The sequence below is a fragment of the Puntigrus tetrazona genome, chromosome 19, assembly GCF_018831695.1.
Source record: "Puntigrus tetrazona isolate hp1 chromosome 19, ASM1883169v1, whole genome shotgun sequence".
NCBI lineage: Eukaryota > Metazoa > Chordata > Actinopteri > Cypriniformes > Cyprinidae > Puntigrus > Puntigrus tetrazona.
Window position 1 is genome coordinate 12,738,161 of NC_056717.1, and position 23,668 is coordinate 12,761,828.

Below are 23,668 nucleotides of genomic sequence, written 5' to 3' on the forward strand. Positions count from 1 at the left end.
GCCACACTCTGATCTCTTCCTCTGGCCCGAGGACAGCCAATCCTCAATCCTGTAACACAAAACGGATGGAATGAGGTTTACAGAAACTTTTTTTCTCTTTTTTTTTTTTTTTTACAATTCTAATAAAGTGCTTTTATCCCATCATGTTAACGAATAATGTTTTCAGAGTCCTTGGTCCAAGTGTTTTAACATAATTAGATTACATAATTAGATGTGCTGAGCATTACAGTGTTACGCATGTTATACGTCGTAAGGCAATTTGCTATTTTAGTTATGCCATTTTATTAAAAATGCCTTTTCTTATCAGCATATGCCTACCTATTGCGTAGGAAAACATTAGACTGCTGGGGGCAAGAAGTTTGAATAAGGGTTTTAAAATTGAGTTCAAATCTGAAAATAGATTAAAAATGGTAGAATTTAATAATGAATTATAACTAAAAGAAACATAATGAAACATGCAAAATTGACAAATGTAAAAATTTGAGCATTTATCTTGTGCTTGCAGATGCTTGGGCTACACATATTTATTCAAGGAATAATTTAATTTGCAGCATGATTTCAATTCACAATATGACAAAAAAAAATGCTCATTAAATTACAAAACTGCAAATACTACTATTTTTCCTTTTGAGGGGATTTGCAAAATGCTAATATGTCGGTCTCGCATATTTGGACCCGTACTGTATATTCAGTATTATCGAATTGCTTAATTAACAGCATGACCTCATTCTTGTAACATTATTAATGTGCTACATAAATAATATAAATAGGCTCTTTCACGTGCATAATACAGATTTGCATTTCAGTGAATTATTTGCCTCAACCAGTTTGTTATGTGACTGAATGAACGTGCTCTTTCATGGTGAGGCTGAACAGTCTTATAATTGGTGTTTCTCTGCCTGTTCAAATGTTTCTCTAAATACTTCCTTTCAATTAGTAGTCTATAATGGGAGGGGATGGGCCCCTGGGCAGGCCACTGGCTTTATTTAGCATGCAGATCCATTCATATACTGCTTCATATGCTAATCGCTGCTAATTGAATCAGTTCGTCGGGTGTTTTCCTGGGTTTAATGGCGCTTTAGGTCTGACCACACAGGACGAGACAGCTTGGACTAAAAACGCTGTGCAAATAAGGTTTGGTTAAGGTTAGGCTACTTTACAGTACCAAAACAAACGCTGACCACAAAGCTCCCGTTGTTCCGACTAACGTTACTACAACGTGCCAAATTTGATTGGTATCCAAACGAACATAAAGTAGTATTAGAACTTTTTCACGATTTTAATTTTTCAATATTTGATGAACGACGTCAGGCTCTGAGTGTAACCCCTTGTTGTAAAAAAAACACTAAAGAGGCCGTTTTGCTCAAATGTACCGTTAGCTATAACGTTAGGTAAGGCGGCGGCCGGTTTAACGATTGGTTCATCACAGCGCCACCTGTCACTGACGGCGAGAGCGCGCGCGTCAGCGTCAAGCGGCGGCAACAATATCATGAATAATGAATGACCGCCGCACGCGCTCGCCGCTGTGCTGGAGGCCGGAGCCGCTCGCGAGGTATTCTCAAAGTGGCCGTGGACGTGACCAGCAGCGCCCAGCTGGAGCGCCGTTAACGCGTAGTGTAATGATGTTATATTAGGTTTACTTCGTTTTGGATCTGTAGGCTGTTCGAATACAAAGACGTTTGCGCTAGAACAAATTGCATTTTTTCCCCCTTTCACTTTTTAAACTCTTTTAACCCCAAAGAAGTAGCCTACCTGTTCTCGTTTTTTTGAAAGGATTTACACAGAAAAAATGAAGCCACGGATTTTCCTGACCATCCTGACGTTTGTTGGTTCATGTGAGTATAAACTTATTTGTTTTTACATCGTAAAAATAGCCCTTTGTATTTTATTTAGCCCACCCATTGTTTGTTTGCACTTTGCTTTCCATATTTTAATAGCAGCATCGTTTGACCAGAAAGATATGAAGATCGTATTTTGAGATGTTTTGCAGCAAAAGAATAACTGTTTGTAATGGAATAGACTATTCTTCAAAAAGTCTGATTTATTTCTATTTATTATGCCTTCAGTAGTGCTTTGAATCAAGAAAGTACGACATTAAAACTAATTCAAATGTTACTATATTAATATTTATTCATATTTTACTGCTTTGTCTTTAACTAGCCTATATCAAATACTTTTTCTTTACGCTGATGCAGGACAAGCCATTGATGCAAATGAAAAGTTAAAGTGTAAAAGTGTAAAATGTAAAATAGCAATTTCAGCTGTTACTATTCACCTTTTTTAGTATTTTCTAATTGCTGATTTAAGTATTTGGGTTTTAAGTCTAAAAATAAATAAATCAAACCCTTAACATTTAGCAGAAATGACAGAAATTAAGTTAAATGCATGCTAACAAAGATTGGGCCATAATGTTAAAAACTTTTTATGTAGTGTTGGGATAGACTCTTGAAAGAAAATAAAACTGCATGAAATCAATAGCATTTTTTGACAGTTGATTTGTCTGATTTGATTATCATTTTAATTTACTCTTCAGGCTACTAAATGTTTAACAACATTTTATAAATATCCAAAGCAATGTAAGATATTGCGATCTATATAGTGATCATATGGGATATGGCATAGACTTTAACTTCTTTTTTCTTCTCTGTAAAATTTTTTCCTCCTTCTTATAAGAATCAAACATTTCTGTTCTGCTTGTATATTTTTATAAAGAGATTAAATGACTGGATTGGGATCAAAACGGTTTGTTTTCGAACCAGATGTTATGGCCATGAGTTTGGATCATGCGTGATCTTTAGAATAAATCTCCCGTGGAATAATAAATAAACATAGTCGGAAAGTTGAACAGAAGGAGATGGCGAGTCTCAGGGAGGAGGGGGGTAGAAACAGATGACCTTATAGACAGAGGGGCTGCGTTGACCTTGGGCGGTGTTAACCTTTGGGGTCCCCCTTCTGGACAGCGGAGCGGTCCAATGCGGGTGGAGCAAAAAGAGCCGGGGAGACAAAAGTGGCCACCTCTCCCCACCCCCTTTGACCTGACCCCAACACCCCGATCTCCATAACACTGCTCCAATCTTATTGGGAAGTAGGGGTAAATTTAAAATCGCCTTAAAGCTGTTGGAGGTTTATGAGTGCCTGAATATGTTTATGCTGGAGTAATCCCTCCACAGACTCCTCATCTGTGGAAAGTTCTCACTCCAGAAGGCATATCTGACAAGACACCGTCTAGCTAATCCACATACAGGGCACAAGCTGCAGTGGGTGGCCGATGTCTCAATCACTGCACTGATTTCCTTCCTGTTGAAAAACCTGGGAAATTTGAACAAAAGCATATAAATCCTTCGGCCAGCTTTAAGTTCCAGTAGATGTTATTCAGTATATCGCCACGAAAAGTTGTGAGCAATCATGTTTGCTTGATGATATAAGGCCATGGCCACTTTAATCTGAACATTCATTGCTCTAATTGGAGCGGTAGGCATTTTCCTCACTGTAATCAAGCTGCCTTAATAACCTGTAATGCAATGTATAGGCTAATCAGCCACAAAATTGCTTTGTATATAGAGGCTTTAAAATTTATAGTTTCAGTGGTTCTGGTAAAGAAAGTCATTAAGGGTTCATGAAGCCAAACAAGAACTAACAGTGGCATTAAAACTTGCATGTTGCAGCAGAGGGACATTTTAACCCTTGGTTGCTCCATTAATGAGATTGGCTTAATGGAAGCCCTGGACCCCCTTCTGGTCCTTATCCCAATAATTAAAGACCTGAGGCCATAGTGATGGGGTATCCTCCCCCTTGCAATTGGAGCATATTGCTTATTGATTTTACCCAAAGGTTTTATGTCTGGCAAAGACTTTTTCATAAAAAGCTGTTGACCTACAGACACAATCTAATTAATAGAAACACATATAATTCGCTAAGCATCATTAGATGACTGAAAATAGCATCTTAAAACATCCTTTGAAAAAGTTTGAGACATGTTTAGGAAAAGTGGAGGCTAGATCAAAAGAGGAGCACAGAAGAGCTAATTGTTGAGTGGTAATTGGTTAATGAGGAGGGTGGAGGGAAACTGCAGGGGGTTGTTTCCTCTCTTGAGTGGAAATACAAAAGTGTGTGCATGACTTTGAACTTGGCATATGCCACCTAATGACAATCAGTGTTTAAACAAAAGACAACTTTGCCTCAAATGACCAACACAAAGGAGTGTTTGTGCAGGCGGCTTGTGGCTGTTGTAGTCAGGAAGAATTTAACTCCCATTATGAAGTCAAAAGAAGCCCACCCATAGCAGCATGATCCCCCCTCTCTACGCAGCTCTTTACAATTCCTCCCCCAAGTTTGTATTCAGCTATTGTTTATGTTAGATCTCCTGCTGCCTCCGTGGAAATAATGGGAGAAAAAGAGAGCGAGAGGAATTTGTGAATGTTCGTATACATCTAGAATTTCTTTCAAAGGGCTTATATCACTTATATCACAAAAGTGCCAGGCCAGTTTCAGTAATGCTAAAATCGTCTTGGGACAATGGAGAGACCCATATAGAAATTGTAATGAGCATTAAAATTTGAATATTTGGCCTGAAGTTACAATTCTATATCCTTGAAGCTTTTCTCAGAGCTCTTTTTCCTTTTTCTGAGATGGAGATGTGTTCACTATTTTTCCATCTTTTCAAAAGTTCAAAAGACTTATATTCAGCAAGAATGCATTAAATGGATGGACAATTGATATATTTGTAATATTTTATACTTCTGCAAAGATACAGCTTCGGCTTTGTCATCAAATGAACTAAATCACATTTTTTACTATGCTAACATTCTAAATCGTAATAATATTTCACAATGTTGCTGTTTTTCTTTTATTTCTGATCAAGTGCAGCTTTGCAGACTGTGTGTATATATATAGCAAGATGATGGTGGGGTCTGTTGTAAATCTTTGCCACATTGACCCTTTAGAGACTCTGGTTAGAGATGAAGGTCATTAGAAAGATGTCTGCCTTCCAACAATAGTTTGTGAAGTTCAGGTCCAACATTAGCCTGGGGACAATGGACCAACCTGGGGGCTGGGTCTGTGTGTGTGACTGGACACAGGCTGTCTGCCTTAAGCCCTGCGTTGTTCATCCACCCTTCACCAACTCTCTCATGACCCTTTAGGGAGTGAGGTCACAGCTCAAGGGGTGGGGATGGGTGGCGGTCTCCTGCTGCTCAGAACACCATCTACAAACCCCCAAAACCCGATTTCTATCCACCTCTCATCTGAATGATCAGAATTATCCCCAGACTTGAGCTCTTAATCACACTTCTGTTCGGGTCTCATGCAGGTTAGAATAGGTTATTAGCATAGACTTATAATGCAAAATATTTTATGCACCATCATCATTGTTGTAGCAACAAAGGAGATCTTAGATACTGGAGTTTGAGGTATAATGACAAATTCTCTAATAGGAAGATTCTCGAACACAGTCTATTGTGAGGTGGGCAGAAACATCTTAAAAACATTATATTATTATGTTCAATTGTTCTCTAAGGTGGTTTGTGTTAAATATCCAGTCAATTTATATCTCTCCTACAATATTCCATTATTGGATATGGGATATATCAAGCGAGAACGAACATATTTGTACATTTATATCTTTATTGCTTGGGCCCTTGTGTTATTCTCTGTATTTCTGAGTCCAGCTTGTGTGACATAACCCCCCTTTCCCTTGGGACCTCTGAATTTCATTAACACTTCGGGTGGAGTAAGCCAGGGAAGGGTCAGATGTAAGCTAGCCCTCATAAAAATGAAAAAGGAAGAGGCAGACTCGTCCCATCTACATCTGCTCAGTGTGTGACCCAACTGGGAGCAAAAGGTGCATCTCAGATATTCCCTGCATTGGATGTCTAGTTTATAGTGCTATATATTTATGGACTCCTGTATTGATATGGTTCAAGGTATATTAATCCAAGGTACATGGGTAATGTCAGATATTTTAGGTTTCCCATATGCACTTTGAATTAGTGTGAAACAGATATTTCCGGACAATATCAAAAGTAAATTATTCGTCATATGATTATAATGTACAGTATTTTTTTTTTTGGAGATTTGCTAAAAATAATTTCAACACTGTCATTAACCTATTAGTATTTTTGAAGATAAAATTTCATTGGGCAGTAGAGGATGTTAAAGTTTTCCTAAATGTGAAAATGCCCTTTTGGCGTAGCAATATCTATATATGTTATTGCTAATGTTTTAAATATCGCTAATAACCAATATAGTACAGATAGTCCATTAAAAATGAAAATCCTGTCATCATTTGCTCACCCCTTTACTCAAGCGTACACAAGGAAAGATATTTTGAAGAATGTTTGTATGCATACTACTGCTGCTAGCCAGACTTCTATAGTAATTTTCCACACTATGGAAGTCAACGGCTACAAACAAGTTTGATTACCAACATTCTTCAAATTATCTTCTGCACACAAATGAAGATATTTTAAAAAATGTTTCAACATGTTTTGTATACACAATGGCCATTAGTATGGCCTAAAACAAATGTAAACCCTGTCATTCATGGAAACATATCTTTTGCATTATAAATTATATTTATTTTTGTGGTGAAGTATCCCTTTAAGACTCTTATTTACTTACAGCTGTCACAATCAATGCAGGTGGTGTTTGAAGACCCCAGTAATCAAAAGTGATTATATTTAAGCAAGCAGAGGTGCATATTGAAAATGGGGTCAGTTGTATCCACCTAACAGATGCTAAAGGTACATCTAGTGCAAGTTCAAGAGCAGACTTGTGCTCCTTAACATAACAGCTGCCGGAGACACTGGCCATCTCCAGAGGTCACATTAAGGGTGGAATAGGTCTGGAATTGTCCATATGAAAAGCACAGAAGATGTATGAAATGGCCATGTAGCAAGTTGACAATTAGAGAGGACCGGGGTGAACCAGTGGCATGGGAAAGTCACCCTGGAATCAGACTGAAAGGAAAATGTGATCGCTGGGGGTTTGGAATAGTGGGGGTTTGTATAAGTGGGGGGCAGATGGTCCAGACTGAGAGGGGTGCAGAAGGCTCCTGGTGGTTGCTGGGAGTTGTTTTTGGGAAAAGGGTGTCGTCACAGGGCTATTGTCATCAAGGGTGCGTTTACTCAAAAGAGATTCCTTTAACTTGACCCCATAACTCACCCTAATTCTCCATCCCTTCTACTCTGGCTTTGTCACAGCCCACTATGGTTCACTGGCTGCATTGCGTTTGTCTCTATTGTGATGACCAAGTTTGGGTTGGTGATACTGAGTAAATAGGCAGATATGCTTAGATAGGAACGCTCACAATGACATCAGTTACGAGACACACATCCAATTTTAGATATTGAAGTTTTCATTTTGAGGAAGGAGTCTTGAATTAAAAGAAAACACTGACACACTGCAAACACAAAAATGTGCATGTATATCATAAACTCAATATCCATGAAAGTTCCTCCTTTGATACCATCAGAGCAGTCAAATTAATAATATAATGGAATATTAAGTGTCTGTTAAACGTAATGGAACTTATTCACTATTCTTTTTATAAATCATAAGTGTTTCAAGTGCTTAGCTTTTATTATAATCTGGTTTGTTCCAGTTGTGTTCTGAGCCATCTTCCATTTCTCTCTCACTATCAGGTTTGTGTAATGGATCTGAGCTGGCTTTCCTTACTGAGCCCAGTGATGTTATCGCAGTACGGGACAGGCCGTTGATGCTGGACTGCAGGGTGGAAGGCGAGGGTCCCATTACGGTGACATGGCACAAGAACGGAGCTCCGCTGCTTTCAGGATTAGGCAGTCGGGCGAAGATCCTATCCAACGGGACGCTCCTTATCCGCAGCTTCCAGAAGAGACGGGATGGAGATGCTACCGATGCTGGAGAGTATTACTGCGCTGCACAGAACCACTACGGCATGCTGGTCAGCCGCAAAGCCCGTGTGCAACTCGCATGTGAGTGACTAAAGAGCAAGCATTTCAAACATGGGCAACAGGGTGACAGTTTTTCACTCAGATACGAAACTCTATACTTTGCCTTTGATTACCCAATTTAGTGAAGGTACCAATGTCTGTTTACTATCTGTTACTCTGTCCTTTCCCATTTTCCTCTGCTTTTCCCTTTGGTCCAATAAAAGCAGTAGGGTGGGTGATAATCCTGTAGAATTATAGTTGTCACTACATGCTTCCCCAGAAGGTACTGTTACCATGGCAATGAACTCTCATTGGGAGCACTTTCTTCTAACACCCCTACCTATTGATTATATGAATGACCAGGCTATTTAGACCACAATTCTCCTGGCACCTCACCCTACATCTCCAATAGAAATCACCATTTTAGATGCCAATATCACAGTTGTGATACCTTTATTTCTGTATCTAGAAAATATCTAGATAAAAAGTTATATTCAAATATTTGAATACCCTCAGAACAGGATAAATTTACTTCACAAGCAAAATTGTATAAATAATATTTTGTCCCACTATATATTATGTGGCTTTAACTACTGTAATTACATTTAAATTAATCATTTCTTACAATTGACTTATAATGTACATGCATGTTTTTACATTGTAGTTATATTTTAAATATATTACATACATTAATAACATTAATTTCTGTAATTACATTAGTATTTACACTATTGACCCATCTCTTGCACTGTATCCCTAAATCCTACCCATACCACTAAACCTATCCCTAACCTTACTCGTATCCCACCTCGATATTATCAAAAGTGTTTTGCAATACAATATGAGCTCAAGAAGTACACTGTACTTATTTTTGATGCAAGCACATAAGTAGTTAAGGCCACCTTATATGAAGTGTGGTCAATATTTCTTTCAAAAAAATTAAACTAAACCAAAACCTTTTTTGATACATTTATGCTTGATGTATATTAATAAAAATCTACTCTATTTAATATTTTTTCAAGGAAGTCTCTTGAATTGAAAATGCTTATGCTTGCTCAAGATGCATATGACTGATACAGTAAAAAAAAAAAATCACAAAACAATAATACTGTGACATTTTTTTTTTTACAATTTGAAATAACCGTTTTCTGTTTTAATAGCTTTTCAAATTTACTTTACACAACAGCCATTACTTAGTCTCCAGTGTTACATGATCGTTTAGAAATAATTTGGTTTATAAATAACCCTGAATTGTCCTCCGCAGCTCTTCCAAAATTCCACACACACCCAGAGTCCATGTCAGTAGATGAGGGAGGTGTTGCACGTTTCCAGTGTCAGGTCAATGGTATTCCTGAAGCTAGCATTACTTGGGAGAAGGACCGTGTTGTGCTTGGAACATCCGATGACAGGTAACACACAGTTCTTACTGTCTTTCAATTTATTCTTCCTCGGAGTATTGCTCATTAATGTTGCCCTTTCTCCACAGGTACACACTTCTCCCAATGGGTATTCTGCAGATCACAGGCGTTAAGAAATCAGACGCTGGTGTTTATCGCTGTGTTGCCACTAATATCGCCAACACCCGCTACAGTCATGAGGCCTATCTAAACGTAACCGGTCAGTAGTCACCCTTGATCTAACAAACACCCCAGACTGCATGTACATAACCTTAACCTTAAACTTCATGTGTTCTGTAAATAAGCAATGTGCTGTGTTATGTTTGTATTAAACAACCAGCGCATTGATTATTACCTCAAATGTCATGATGTCAAATGTCAACCTTTATATTAGTGATTTGTAATTTAGCTCCTGTTTCATCATCTCTTTATTTGCCCTTCTACTCTCAGGAGGTGTTCCTCGCATCTATAAGGAGCCAGTCATCCTCTCCGGCCCACAGAACCTCACCATTACTGTCCATCAGACCGCCATCCTGGAGTGTATCGCCACTGGAAACCCTCGCCCGATTGTGTCTTGGAGTAGACTTGGTATGAATCCTCACACTTAAACTGTACGAAGATAATGTAACATTCTAGCAGTTGGATTTGTCTTATTGTGTTTTTTCTTTCAGACGGCCGATCCATCGGAGTGGAGGGCATACAAGTGCTCGGGACGGGGAATCTGATGATCTCCGATGTCTCCCTTCAGCACTCTGGGGTGTATGTGTGTGCTGCCAACCGGCCTGGGACCAGGATGAGGCGTACTGCATTGGGCAGACTGGTAGTTCAAGGTAAACTTCCTGGATTTGCACTGAAGATATTTTGTCACGTTCTTACTGATTTTCCACTCAACATTTAAAAGGGTTTCATCTAATTTCTCCTCATTTTATTCATTAGTCTCAGCTGAAAGATCACTTGCAGTGTATTGTGATATATACTAGCATTCAAAGTTCGGCGTTGGTCAAAATAGTCAAAACAGTAATATTATTAAATATTATTACAAATTATTGAAAAAAGTTTCTATATTTCAATATTAAAGTTTTCTATATTCTGTATTCTAAATATATTAAAATGTAATTTTTTTTCCCCTGAATTTTCAGCAGTCATTGCTTCAGTCTTCAGTGTCACATGATCCTTTAGAAACCACTCTAATATGCTGAGGAAGCATTTCTTATCATTATCAGTTTACCTGTTATTATTTTTGTGACTTTTTTATTACTACAAAGTGTAAAAGAGCAAGACTGTATTTAACAAATAAAACCATTTTTTTGATCTTACTGGACCCAATCTTGAACGGTAGTGTATTGAATCAGAAAAGTAGATACTTTAGCTTCAGTATTCCGTAAATGGTATTAACCCATGTGGAAAATAATAGCTGACTCCACACTGCTTAATTCTGATTTGTTGTGACGGAAGTTCACTATTACAGTAATTTTATTATTTACACACTTCACTGAGCACAACAGAGCAAGCCTATTGTCTTTGCGTGTGCATGTTTGTATCTGTGTTTGTATTGAATTAACATAGTATTTTTGGCCAGACGTTAAGCAGAACTGGTTTTGAACATGACCCTTGGAAGCTGACTGGCCAGCAAAGCAGGAGAAGTCAATATTCAGGCCCTCCTTTCTCTCACCTTTGCCCTCCTTGTTTTTTTCCTCACTCTGTACTGGGTCTGATGGTGTGAGATTCTGGCTGCCATTATGGTAATTATGGCCTGCTGCTGCTGTCCAGCTGGGCTTGAGAGGAATAGCTTGGGTAATGAAGTCAGCTGTTAGGAGATATCCCCCCTTCAACACCCCATGACACATCTCATCCATCACCCTGCTACTGTCCATACATTCAACCTGATCATATATCCCTGAGGTATATATGCTCCTTTCATTGGCTTTCTTCAAAGTAGCTGCACACTGGGGGTCTTTAGGAAAAGACAACATGAGAACAAATGGGGAAATCATCCACGAGAGGCCTAGTACAAAAGCCATATTTAATACCACAGTCGGTAGTAGTAAGTGTAAAGACTAAGCTTCTTATTCATCTGAACTTAAAAAATAATCCTAATAATGCATTTTAACGTCTTAAACTGTTGGAGTGATGGCCAGGAGGCAGATATGTGAAAATATCTGCTGTGATAATGAGGATTATCCTGTTGTCCCATAGCTTTATGCATCCATTCATTTGTTAAATTATTGCTGAAATTGCACCCAGGTGTGCTTTCTCTATCTGTGTCCCAAATGTCCAGCTTAAGTCTGATCAATCAATAGTCACCCCTATCAGTCTTTTTACAACAGAATTGGCAGTGAAGCCATTTGGGGGAGTTAATCTTGAATGTATCGATTCATTTATTGATCCACTTTTTGTGTAAGATGGGAACAAAGAGATTAGGATAGGTTATTTCTCCAAAAAAAGAAGAAAGAAAGAAAGAAAGAAAGCAAAAACCTTCGCAACAAACCATGAGAAAAGCATCATTCAGATCAGTGCAGCAAAATTAAATTTAGAGTAACACAGAGTGACAGAAATGTAATTAATTATGAAGGAATTGCGCAAGAATACGTTTGATTAATAATACTTTATAATAAGGTTTAATATGATAACATTTAACGTTCGGTATAATGGATTATCAGATTTACAGCATTTATTAATCTTGATAAATGTTAATTTAATGTTTAAACATCATATTGCTCATCATTTAGGTAATGTATTCTAAATTATGTTCATTTATTTCACTTCAAGTGTTACCGTGTCAGTATAGGTACGGTTCTTAAGTTTGGGGTCAGTGATATTGATATTAAAACTTTTATTCAGCAAAGATACATGAAATTATTCAGAAGTGACAATAAAGACATTTGTAATGTTACAAATTGTTTTTATTAATACGCACAAAAATATTAAGAAGCGCAACTGTTCTGAACACGATACAAAATGTTTATTAAACACCACATATTAGCATGCTACTTATTAAAGACTGGAGTAATGGCAAAGTAATAAATTACATTTTAAAAATATATTAAAATAGAAGAAGCCATCTTAAATCATTTTAACTGATAGACAAGGACTGGAATTTGTATATTTGTCTGCCGTTCACAAAGGTAAAATCAGCACATCCTTCTCAAGTTCAAAGCTGAGGGGTTTGTTTAGGTCAGGTTATGGTCCTCCAGACTGCTCTTTGTGGACGTGAGCTCTGCACTTTCACGCAGTCATGAAGGTTGGGACAGATGCTGAGCCAGGATGTGGACAATAGAGAACAAAAAGGAAGACGGACAGGCAAAGAGCAGTCTTCCTAGTGTGCATGTATATGTTTTAGGAGGGGCGAGGTATCCCCTCTCACCTTTGCCCTCTCATTTCTCACCTTTGACATTGGCCTAGGAAGCAGAGTGGGTGGAGCCTCCTCTGACAGACAGGTGATGAAGCAGCAGAATGGATGGTCCTCAAATGAGGAAGGGTGATGGGCCTTCATGACCCCTCCCCCAGTTTCCATAGCATTATGAGGCCAGTTGTTCTCGTCCCAGCTGGTGGTCAGGCAGAGGGTGACGAAGTTCAAGGGGGGATTTGTGACGTTACAACAGCTTTGTGTTGAGGGAACCCGTTCCTTTATTTCCACCCTGGGCTATTTTTAATATAAAAAAAGGATATTGACATCTGGTTCAGCGGAGGGTTTCCTTAAGTTACATTTTCTCAATCTGAAAAATGTGTGCCTACACATCAAAGCAGGTGCAGAAACAGCAATTCATATTAAGCATGAGACTCATTGATTTAAGTCATCGTATGTGACTTCAGCGAATGCATTCAAGAGCCAGTTTATTCAAGTCATGGAGGCAGCCATGTTTTTCAATAATGTTAATTGATTGCGTAAGTCACACAACAGGATTAAATGAATGAGGAATAGCCACCTGATCAGACTCAAGGTCAGGATCCGAGACCCTGCTAAAAGAATAACTGATCAATACATGAGATGGATTGGGCACTGATGCTGTCAGTTGATCCTGGTTGTAAAGACACAGCTGGTTAGCTGTTGGATGGAAAACAGACCGCAAAAGCTGATGCTGTTATTTAATTGTACTCTGATTGCTTCCTCCTCGCAGGCAGGGGAAATTACATGTCATGAAATTATAAATCCATCTGAATCGGTCACAGATCGACATGTGCTGTGTGTTTTAGGTGTGCTTGTATTCATAGCTGACTTTCACTGAACATTTACAGTTTAGGTTGGACCTTAGTAGATCTTAGTCTTTTTAAATAGTCTTTAACAACCGTTATACATTGTAATGTAAAAAAACAAACACGCAGTTCTAAAAGCGTAAAATGCATGTTTATAGTTAATGTTTATAATAATATGGTTAAAAATGATTCGCATTGCTTTTGGAAATCAGGTCTGATGTTAAATATCAACTGATAAAAGTTGCTTTAGTATGGTAATACCAGTCAAATATTTGGAATAATTATGCTTTGCAATGTTTGAGAAAGACGTCTCTTAAGTTTGCCTACTTTTTTGAAAAATGCAGTAAAAACTGTAATAAAATAATATAATTTTTCTATTTGGATACATTTCAAAATGTGATTTATTCTTTTCTTGACAAGGCTGAATTTTCAGCAGCCTTTACACTACTCCGTGTTGTTTAATGTTGTAATGCAAAGATTTTTTATTTTGTTTAAAGAAACTCATATTTTATTCAGCAAGGATGCATTAATGATTGATCACTGTTTATACAAAAATATAAAGCAGAAAAAAAACAGTTTTCAGCATTGCTAATAATAAGAACCATGTTTAATATTTGAGTACCAATTCATAGTCTCTTTTCAAAAACATTACAAATTCTTAAGATACGCAGATATGTATATCAGCCAGACAGATGCAGCATGTTTCAGTTCTGGCCTTTATTTAGTTCTTCCTCGGTTTAAAATATTTCTATTCAACGATGTCTATTCATCAACAGTTCTGCTCAGGTTCAAGAACAACAATGATGTTGCTGATGAATGACACCCCTCCTCATGCATACACACACACACACACACACACGCTGTTCATTCAGACTGTGTCTGGAGGTCTGAAGTGACCTCTGTCCTATTGTGCCCTGCTATAGTTTCATTATACACACACCACTCCCACTTTTCACTTTGACCCTTAAGCCTGGGCAGAACCCACTGAAGTGTTTTTTATAGGCTGTTTTTTTAATTTCAGGCCTACTTGCACATATATGATACGTTTTGTGGCATTGTAACCTCAAGTTATACGTATAAGCTATATAAGGGTTATACATACAAACTCTCTCTCTCAAACATGTGTGTGTCTTTGTCCATAAACTCACTTTGTTTACAGATTGATCCTAAACTACATCTTACATCTTTTCATTTTTAATTGTCTTTAGAGATATTATTCAGGACACAATGATGACAAACGGAACAATCAGCTGCAAAACCCAATTAAACAGCTTCTCTGCAGCTCATATTGATCTGGCAAATCTATATTTTTGTCCAACGGTTCAAAATATTTTGACCTCATTTGAAGGGGAAGCGGCGCTGTTTTAAAGACCTGTGCCTGCATTGATTAATAGCTGTCTATTGAAATAGGGTTCCCTTTGACCTATGACCTTCTACACCTCCACAGACTACTTCGGACCCTCTTCCCAGGGAGAAGGGGGTCTTGTGGGGGTGTTTGGTTGTGGTGGGTGTCAGTAGATCAATGAGATGCATAGTCCTGCGGTCTGGAGAGCTCTACATATATGCAAGGCCATTGTGTGGACACTGAAGGAGTGTCAAGCGGAACGGTGAACCCGCATCTGCACTGCTGAGCCAGACGAGGTCATTCAGGAAGATACAGAGCGCTTATAAAAAGAGTTTAAGTTCAAGATCTGATGTGAACGTTAGTGCGTTTCAAAGAGCCATATAATGCTAAAATATTAAATCGTTTTAATTGATTAAATATTAATATAAAGTGTCTCGCTGTTAAACAAATGTATTATCTTTGCCTCGCTGCCATACTGTCCACAACTGCATTTCACATAAATGAATGAAATAAAAAATGTGGTAGACATTTAAATGAGCAAACTCGTACAGTAAGAGTTTTAAGCAGCCAATATGGTAATACTATGCATGATAAAAAAAAAAAAAAAAAAGCAAATAGTTAATAGTGAGTATGTGTGTCCACAATTTTTTTTTTTACGTGACATTTTTATTTTGAGTGATTGAAGCAGGTTAGTTTTTATATAATTATATAAAAATTGGTTAAATAAATAATGTTGTCTTGTCATTTGGTCTTAGTCTCACCGACTGTTAGTCTGATCGATATTGCATCATTTAAATTAATAGTATAAGATTCTTATTTTTTTATGTTTTTTTGTAATGTTTTGTTGAAGTCTTTGTATATGTAGCTTTGTGCATTTTTATTTCAGCTCTAGTTCTAGTTATTTTCATACATACATAACATATATTTTGCTTCAAGTAAAAATAAAAATAAAAAAATATATATATATATTAGTTTGCGTATGATTTAGTTTTAAATTGATTGAACTCTAATAACCCTGGTCTCACCCTGTTTCCCCAGCTCCTCCCGAGTTCATTCAGTGGCCGCAGTCTGTTTCTAAGCCAGCAGGAGGCAGTGCTGTGTTCACATGTGTTGCTCAGGGTGTTCCTGAACCTCATATCATCTGGCTGAAGAATGGCAAGATTCTCACCCCGGGCGATAATGTGAAACTCACTAACAATAACAGGTACACGCTTAAATTGTATGAGAATCGTAGGTATGACAGGGAATACACAAACTTACTGCTGAAACACACAGTTCATAAATTTGTTCATATACCTATTTAGATTTGTATTATTATTGTTCTTATTTATATAAGCACATTTAATTTATATTCATTGTTTTCTATTTATTTATTTTTTATTATTAAATTGTGTGCAATATTTTAATTGCTTTATCTACCTGCAATATTTTGTCTGGAGGCGTCACCAATTTCTGTCCACTAGATGTCAGTGTTTTATATTCTGTTATTCGCATTGTGAGATGTGCATGTTAAATTTAGAGTACAGATTTAAAATAATAATAACAATAATGAATGTTTTCAGTACCCTGGCTGTGACTCGCATCACATCAGAGGATGAGGCCATATACCAATGCATTGCTGAAAACTCTGCCGGCACTAACCAGGCCAGTGCTCGTCTGGCTGTGTCCCTGGCCAAAGAGCTACCCGATGCCCCTCAGGGCCTGAAAGCCACGGCTCTGTCTAAAACCACCTTGCAGCTCTCCTGGACCCAACCACCAGCTGAAATCACTGACGGGATCATCGGATATGTGCTGCATATCCGCAAATACGGCGGTGAGTGCCTCTGGAATTCAGATTCAATTTTAACATATTTTGCTCTCTGCTAGTATTTTTTGGAGTGTCGCTTAAAAATTGGCGTACTGTTGTTTTCAGAGCCTGAAAGCAAAGAACTACAAGAGGCTGTGAGTAAGACAACATTTCAGCACGACCTCACAAACCTTGAAAGCGCGACCACCTACTCCATCTACCTGAAGGCTTACTCTCCACTGGGCGCTAGTGAACGGTCCAGCACTGTCGTTTCCACAACACTAGGGGGCGGTATGTAGTTGCATACAGATTATACATTGCATGTTTTATTTTTTGCTTAGGTCACTACAATTTCAAACTCTCTCTCTCTCTCTCTCCCTAACTCTCTCTTCCTAACTCTATCTTCTCTTTCGCACATCAGCATTTTTGTCTTCCTCTGTCTGCTACCTTGTCCTTTAATATTATCTTTCCTCTGCTCACAGATGTTTGAGAATCAGTTTTTCTATGGCTTCTCTTTTTGTTCATCCACCTTATGCCTAATGATTTTTTAGAAAGAACTCTGACAGCGTACTCTGAGCACAGTATAATGTGTTTTCTCTCTTTGCACCCTATCTAGTGCCCAGTTCACCTACATTTTTCACCAAAGCAATAAACACCACTGCAGTCCAGGTCCTATGGGAGCTGCCCAATAAACCTGGAAAAACCGAGGGTTTCCGAGTGTCTTACCGCAGGGTCCCCCACGGAGAAATCCTGGGACCGATTCAGTTGCCATGCCATGTTAATACTCACACCATTTCTCATCTCGGTGAGGGGAAATTGGATTTCTTGTTTGTGTAAACTATATGAAAATATCGACACAACTATAGACTATAGATGCAGGATATCTTTGGAAATGCCAAATGGTTTACTAATGTAATGTAGTTAAATGTTAATATAAATAGATTTTAAGTATATCTTAAGTCAGGGGTTTTCAAACTCTGTGTAGAGAATTGTATTTATTACAAAATACATCATTTTAATAATAAGCTAAAGTGCAATTTAGCAACAACAAAAAAAAATTGTCAGCACAAAAAAAGCCATCAGATTCCATCTAGCCTTCCTTATTTTAACGTTTTATGCTGGATACTCTCTCGCTCAACTATTCTGTCTCCATAACCTGTTACAGTGACAGCTGAAATATTGCCCCACTCACCCAACTTAAGAGCAGACCTGAAACAAATCATGAACACTAGAGAACAAATGCTCCTCTAAGTATTTCCTGGCATTGTTACGTGACAAATGTGTGAATTCAGAGAAGTCAGAGGAGAGTGGGAAATTGAGATATTGACAAAAAACAGATTCTACACCGCATAACAAGAAAATTGCACAAGTAAAAGGACCGTAATGGCCAGGAGGTTTTACACTGGACCTCGAGCACCATGACTCAGCTGATCAATAGTTCTACTGTGACTGCAGAGTCAACAAAACCAGCTCAATGAATATGTATTAGATTGTGCATGTGTGAAGCAAATGCATCAGTAACTTTGATTGATTTGCAGTGTGTGTGTGTGTGTGATACTGACAGTTTCCATTTCTCCCCCCTAAGACCCCGGCGCTGTTTATGAAGTAAAACTGGTGGCCTATAATGGCAATGGAGAGAGCGACTGTTCAAAGAAACTTGTTTCACTGGCCGAGGACGGAACTAGCGCTAAAACCAGAGCAGGTGGTTTAGCGTTTGTTTTTGGCATATATGATTGTGTATCATTTTTTTATACAAATGTATAATAGTGATTTTCTTTGCTTCAGGAGAGGAAACTCAGTGTAACTGCAGGGGTGTAGAGAGCTCGGTGAGCAGCATTGTGGTTGGCATCCACATTGGCATGGCCTGCATCATTTTCTGTGTGCTCTTTCTTATGTTTGGATATCGGCGCAGGTAACGGATCTTTGATTCACTTCACAAAATATTAAACATAATAACGTCATGTACATGTAATATACAATATAATAACAATTACATTTATTTTTTTATAATGCATATGTGTGTATGTACATACATAATAAGATGAAAGAGTACAAGTATAAAAAATACATTTGATTTTTTCCCCCTCAGTTTCCTCTGTAGGAAGGGGACTCAGGACAGCTGGTCTGTACCACAAGGTGAAGACGGAGGGCATCTCAACGGCATCCCAAAAGCGGCAGTAACACAACCTGCTCACGGCATTGAACTGGTTCCACAAGTAAGACTTCCAGTCGAGCTTCTCAGCAACGTTTTTTTTGGTTTCATTTTCTCGACTGTGGAAAAATATTAGCTCAAAACAGTTATCGAATGGATATGCTACTCTCGATTTTGTCATCAGAATATCTTACCTCAGTAGATTCACTGTGGTTAGCAGATGAAGTGCACGATTTACTCAATAGTCACTGCCAAAACACTTTTCTCATAGCCTTTTCTTGTGTATCAACAGTTGGAACTGAACTTGTGCTCTGATTGTCAAGGTTTGTAAAAACGTAACTTGCCATACTAACAGCTGTTTTCTCTATTTTAGGGACAAAATATAGATCGCCAGGCCCAATGCCAGGTTCTTATTGAGCAGCACTCATCCAGTCTGCCAGGCACAGGCACAGGCACTGGCTAGCATTAGTGTTAGCTAGCACTGCCTCAGTGATCTCTCTCCTTGTGGTTCCTCTGCCTAGCCTACCCACCAAATTCCCTTTAGTCCATATGTATCATGCCCAGTCTTTCACCTAAACTGCTGCTACTGTTTAAAGGTGTAAACGGGCCTATTTTAACTACAAACATTTCGCTAATCGAGCTGTCCCGTTTGTTTCTTTTGCTCACTCCCTTTAGAATCAAACTTGACTCCTTTTAAAGATCTTTGTCAATGTGTCCGCACAAGAACACCAAATAATAGCCTTAGGAGATACTGTAGTCATTTTTTTAATGCTAGCATGCTAAGTTACGAATAGTTACTGCACTATTTCTGAGCATAAACACACAATGGAAGCGAAACACGATACCAAACCCGCTTTATATTTTATTACCAAAGGGCTTTCTGCTAAAACCAAAACTTCCTTTTGCAATGCGTCCTCTGGTAATAAAATGTAGCCTTACATTGTGCCTGAAACTGATGCCAAATATAAAGACTGACCGTTTGAATAATCTCAATATTTCTCTTCAGTATGTGCGATTTAGTGAACTGCATGATTCACAAAACAAGCTACAATAAGCCATATTCTCAGTTGAAATGATTACAGGGAACAGAGCTTGTTCCATTTGTTAGCCTTAGCTCGGATATACCAAGATGAATAACGTGGCCTTGATTTTGCCTTCGCTTGTGGTTGTGTGAGTTCAGATAAATTGATTGTTATATGTTTCACCGTACATGCCTCGAGGCAGGCTCTACCCCAGAGGAACCATAAAGGTGATGGATTCTTCTCACCTTACCCTCTTTCCTATTCTTTATAATGCCCACCAAAAGCTGTGTACCTCCAAAGATAGCTACCTCAGAATGTTATGTTGGGCTGACATTAGCCCCCTGCTAATAAAGCTTGCCTACCTCAGCCAAAAAATAGCAGATACCCGCTACTCTTCCCACTGCCAGTGCCTGTGCCAGCTGCCTCCAGAACCTGCATTCAGGTGCCCATCTGGTCGACTGCCATGGAGAGTGTGACCGTGGCTGCCCGTCCTCTGGCTCCAAATATTGCCTTAGCAGACAAAAGCTGTCTGGGAACCCCTCCCTGCGAGATGTCTACAGAAGCGTTTAAGCTGTGGAATACTTCAGACACACCTCGGATCCATCGTATGCTTCGGATATGATGATTAGGATCCTGTCAAGCCGTTCCGTGGATTCCTCTCTGTGCTGATAAACCTAAACTCCAAAGAAAAAGATAATACAGCAGGTACAGAAAGGGATTTATTTTGTTCAGAGGATGAGATACGAAAAAAATTCCACATGGAGAGCATGGACCCTTGAGAATTTTAATTAGATATTTTTGGGCCTTTCCACGTGGATACCACACATACAAAAAAATACTGTAAAACCAAAAGCTTAGGATATTTTGCTTTCCACCAAGGAATATGTGATGGCATCGAGAGGATGCTTATCCAAAGTGATTCTTTCCAGCCAAACCAACTGGTCTTTTCTCCAGATGCCAAATCGGTTGCCATGGGAACTTGAAGGAGCTGCGAGATGATGGTTGATTTTGGGTTTACTGAGAAACCACTGCATTCTCTCTTTCCCAAAGGAACAGGCATGGCAGCAGATTATCCCAAAAATGATTTTGATATGAAAACCAAGCTTTATGATATCCAAAGATGTAAAAATGTTTAAGGTTTTCATTTGTCTTTATATCAGTGTCCTCTTTAGATGAACCTAAGCCATTCCGTTTGTTTTTGCAGTTCATGTTAAAAGGGGAAGCTGCAATAAAATGGATTTAATAAGAAACCTAATAACCACACAAATATCAGCAAAAATAATATGCTTTAATAGTCAAACATTTTCGGTTTTCCCTCTTTTGACAGTGAACTGCCATATTTTTATTTTGAAAACCTTTTAACCTTTAAATAATAACCAAATGAAAATGGGATATATTTTCAAGGAGATTTTATATGTTGATACGAGAGAAGGAACATTTGTGTCCTCTTTATGATAACTGAGTCGAACGTGCCAAATAGTAGAATAATAATAATACCAAATATCTCTTTCATATTTAACATTCATACCCTTTATCTTTTGTAACACTTCATTACCAAAGCACAGGAACATACATGAGTGTACGGTATATGTTTGAGTTAATGCATAAATGTGTGTTTTTTTTGCGATTGGCCAACAGTAGGTCAAACCTGGAGTCAGTAGAGGTCAAAGATACCGTTTCAAAAAGTCAAGGGAACTATGTGTATACAGTAACATATGAATGGAACCAAAGAACTTGATTTTTTTTTACTGATCCTTATCAAGAAAGCAAAGAGGCTTTTAACTATGTAGATCTAGATGAGGATATCATTCTTTAAGATTTACAGGCAAAGAAACCTGCTTTCCTGAAGATGTTCTACTCTACTCCAGGTTGACCTTTTGAACAAAATGAGTGTTAAACGTTTACCCACAATCACTGCAGTTGAAACAGCCCTTCCATGGACTAAAACTCCCATTCTTATATTAATTTAAAACAACTGAAATGTTCCAAGAAAGAAAAAGGGAGGATTTTAGATTTGTAGCTGTATAGCGTGATTCGTATAGCGGTAAACATTAGATTACTCATATTTTAAACACAATATTTGGTTCTTTTTGTAGAACTTTTTTTCTATTCTCTTTCACAAAGTTGTCATGGTACCTACCTTGGTTTGGAACGATAGCATTTTGATGTTCGTTTTTTGTAATGTTATTATTATTAATATTTTAATTATTGCTGTTGCTTTTTTTCCTGTCCATTTTGATAAACGCCTGTTTTGTTTTTCATTTCTCTGTAGCAGATGAAGGAGAATGTGAAAGTGTTTGTTAGGAACCTAAAAAAAAACAGCGGGTTGAATGCAGCAGGCTGGCAAAGATCTGACTTGGGATTTATTACGTTTATTTGCCTTTATATTACACTCGATTTGTGTAGTGTGCAGATAACGCTTTTGCAAATGGTTAAATAGCACACATAAATGAGTGAATCCCCAGTCTGTTTGGATTATGACCCGCTGGTTAGAAAAAAAGAGAAAAAAAAATAGTTGAGATGTAGAGTTTGAGGGCTAGAACCAATGAGGAAAAACAATGCTTTAACATGTACTTCCTTTTGAGTTATTTGAACCTGAAAAGCTTTAAACACTTTGAGACTGTGGTGTCTCCAACCAAAAAGATTAAAGATGGAGATCTAGTGAATGGACAATTACAGAGCCACTGTAAATGAAGGGATTAAACAATGCTAACGTAAATGGAGCGTGGTTGTTTTGTAAACTGGTAATGACTTAATATGCAGACTGCAGTCTCTGAATTGATCTGTCAGCGCAACAAAGCTCGTGATTCACATTTATCATGTTGCTCCTCCGATCTTACAGCATTTCTCTAATTGGCTTGTTGGTCTTTACCAGATCACAAATCAAAAATGTCTAGATCCTTCAACATACTGCATGTATTGCATCATTAGCTTGTCTAGCGGTTGTCTTCTCGTGAATGGACTTTGATTAATTCCTTTCCTGTTTGAAGAGAATAACGATGACCGTCTTTTACCTAGCAACCAATGGGAATGTCTTTGGAAATACTCCAAGATGTCATTGCTGAGCTCTCTCTTGATTAAGGTGACTGTTGTAATAGCGCGGTCTCAGATCTCTGCTTTTTCTAATTTGTTCAAATTCCAGGGCGCCTGAAACCAAATAAAAGAAAAGAGCAAAAATATTTTTGTGTGATTACTTGTATCGTGACGCATAGTAAAGTACTGCTTTTATTGATCTATCAAAAAATAAAACACTCACACAAGTAAAAACAATAGCACACCTGGAATATAAGTAATTCATGTTTCTAAAATCATGTTGCTCTACTCTGTTAATGGCTAAGATGCATGAATCAGTGGCAACTATCATTCTACCCATCACCTCCAGCTTCATCTGAATAAGATAATAACCTTTTATCCCTGCCAAGTTCTTCCTCACAAAAGCTGTCCCTTGTTTTGATCATTGCCTAAAGCCTGATATCATTTAGGTGTACTGAAATGCCTGCTGCCGTTCTAAATAACCTGCTTTAAATAGACGGCACATTAGAGAACTGCTCAACCATTCACTGCTCTGTCTCATAAATAAAAGAAAATACAGCTCTTCCTCAGCCAGTACTCTACCTGTCTCCTTAAACAGGCCATAGCCACATATTTCAGCTATAACATTTCTACTGCTAGCATTTAAGTGAAAATGTCATCTTGTTATTTTGGAAGGGTTTGTCCTGAAGCACAGGCTTATACTAATACCACAATAAGTTTGCAGTATATTGGTTTTGTTTTACAGTAAAAATAGTTCACGGCACCATTAAATCAAGATGAGTTTACTTGCAAAAGTAACAAAGGTATTGTATTAGATATTAAGACTTGT

At 38.0% G+C, this 23,668-nt stretch overlaps 1 protein-coding gene across 1 annotated transcript; it reads left to right on the forward strand.

Moving 5' to 3' along the window:
- The first annotated feature begins 1,436 nt into the window (after positions 1-1,436).
- Positions 1,437-22,968, forward strand: si:ch211-57n23.4 (immunoglobulin superfamily DCC subclass member 3). Its single transcript, XM_043217292.1, has 14 exons — positions 1,437-1,835; positions 7,641-7,952; positions 9,175-9,319; positions 9,397-9,527; positions 9,758-9,895; positions 9,979-10,137; positions 15,885-16,050; positions 16,409-16,659; positions 16,759-16,923; positions 17,249-17,437; positions 18,218-18,334; positions 18,418-18,544; positions 18,722-18,848; positions 19,158-22,968. Exons 1-14 carry the CDS (start codon positions 1,790-1,792, stop codon positions 19,245-19,247), a joined length of 2,163 nt encoding a protein of 720 aa, XP_043073227.1. The 5' UTR covers positions 1,437-1,789; the 3' UTR covers positions 19,248-22,968.
- The last annotated feature ends 700 nt before the right edge of the window (positions 22,969-23,668 follow it).

What these genes read in the sequence shown, in the direction of transcription:
- si:ch211-57n23.4 (XM_043217292.1), top strand. Translation starts at nt 1,790, where the DNA reads ATGAAGCCACGGATTTTCCTGACCATCCTGACGTTTGTTGGTTCAT. An exon ending in AGCCCGTGTGCAACTCGCAT is followed by an intron (nt 7,953 to 9,174) that starts GTGAGTGACTAA and finishes TGTCCTCCGCAG; the next exon opens with CTCTTCCAAAATTCCACACA. An exon ending in GGCCTATCTAAACGTAACCG is followed by an intron (nt 9,528 to 9,757) that starts GTCAGTAGTCAC and finishes TTCTACTCTCAG; the next exon opens with GAGGTGTTCCTCGCATCTAT.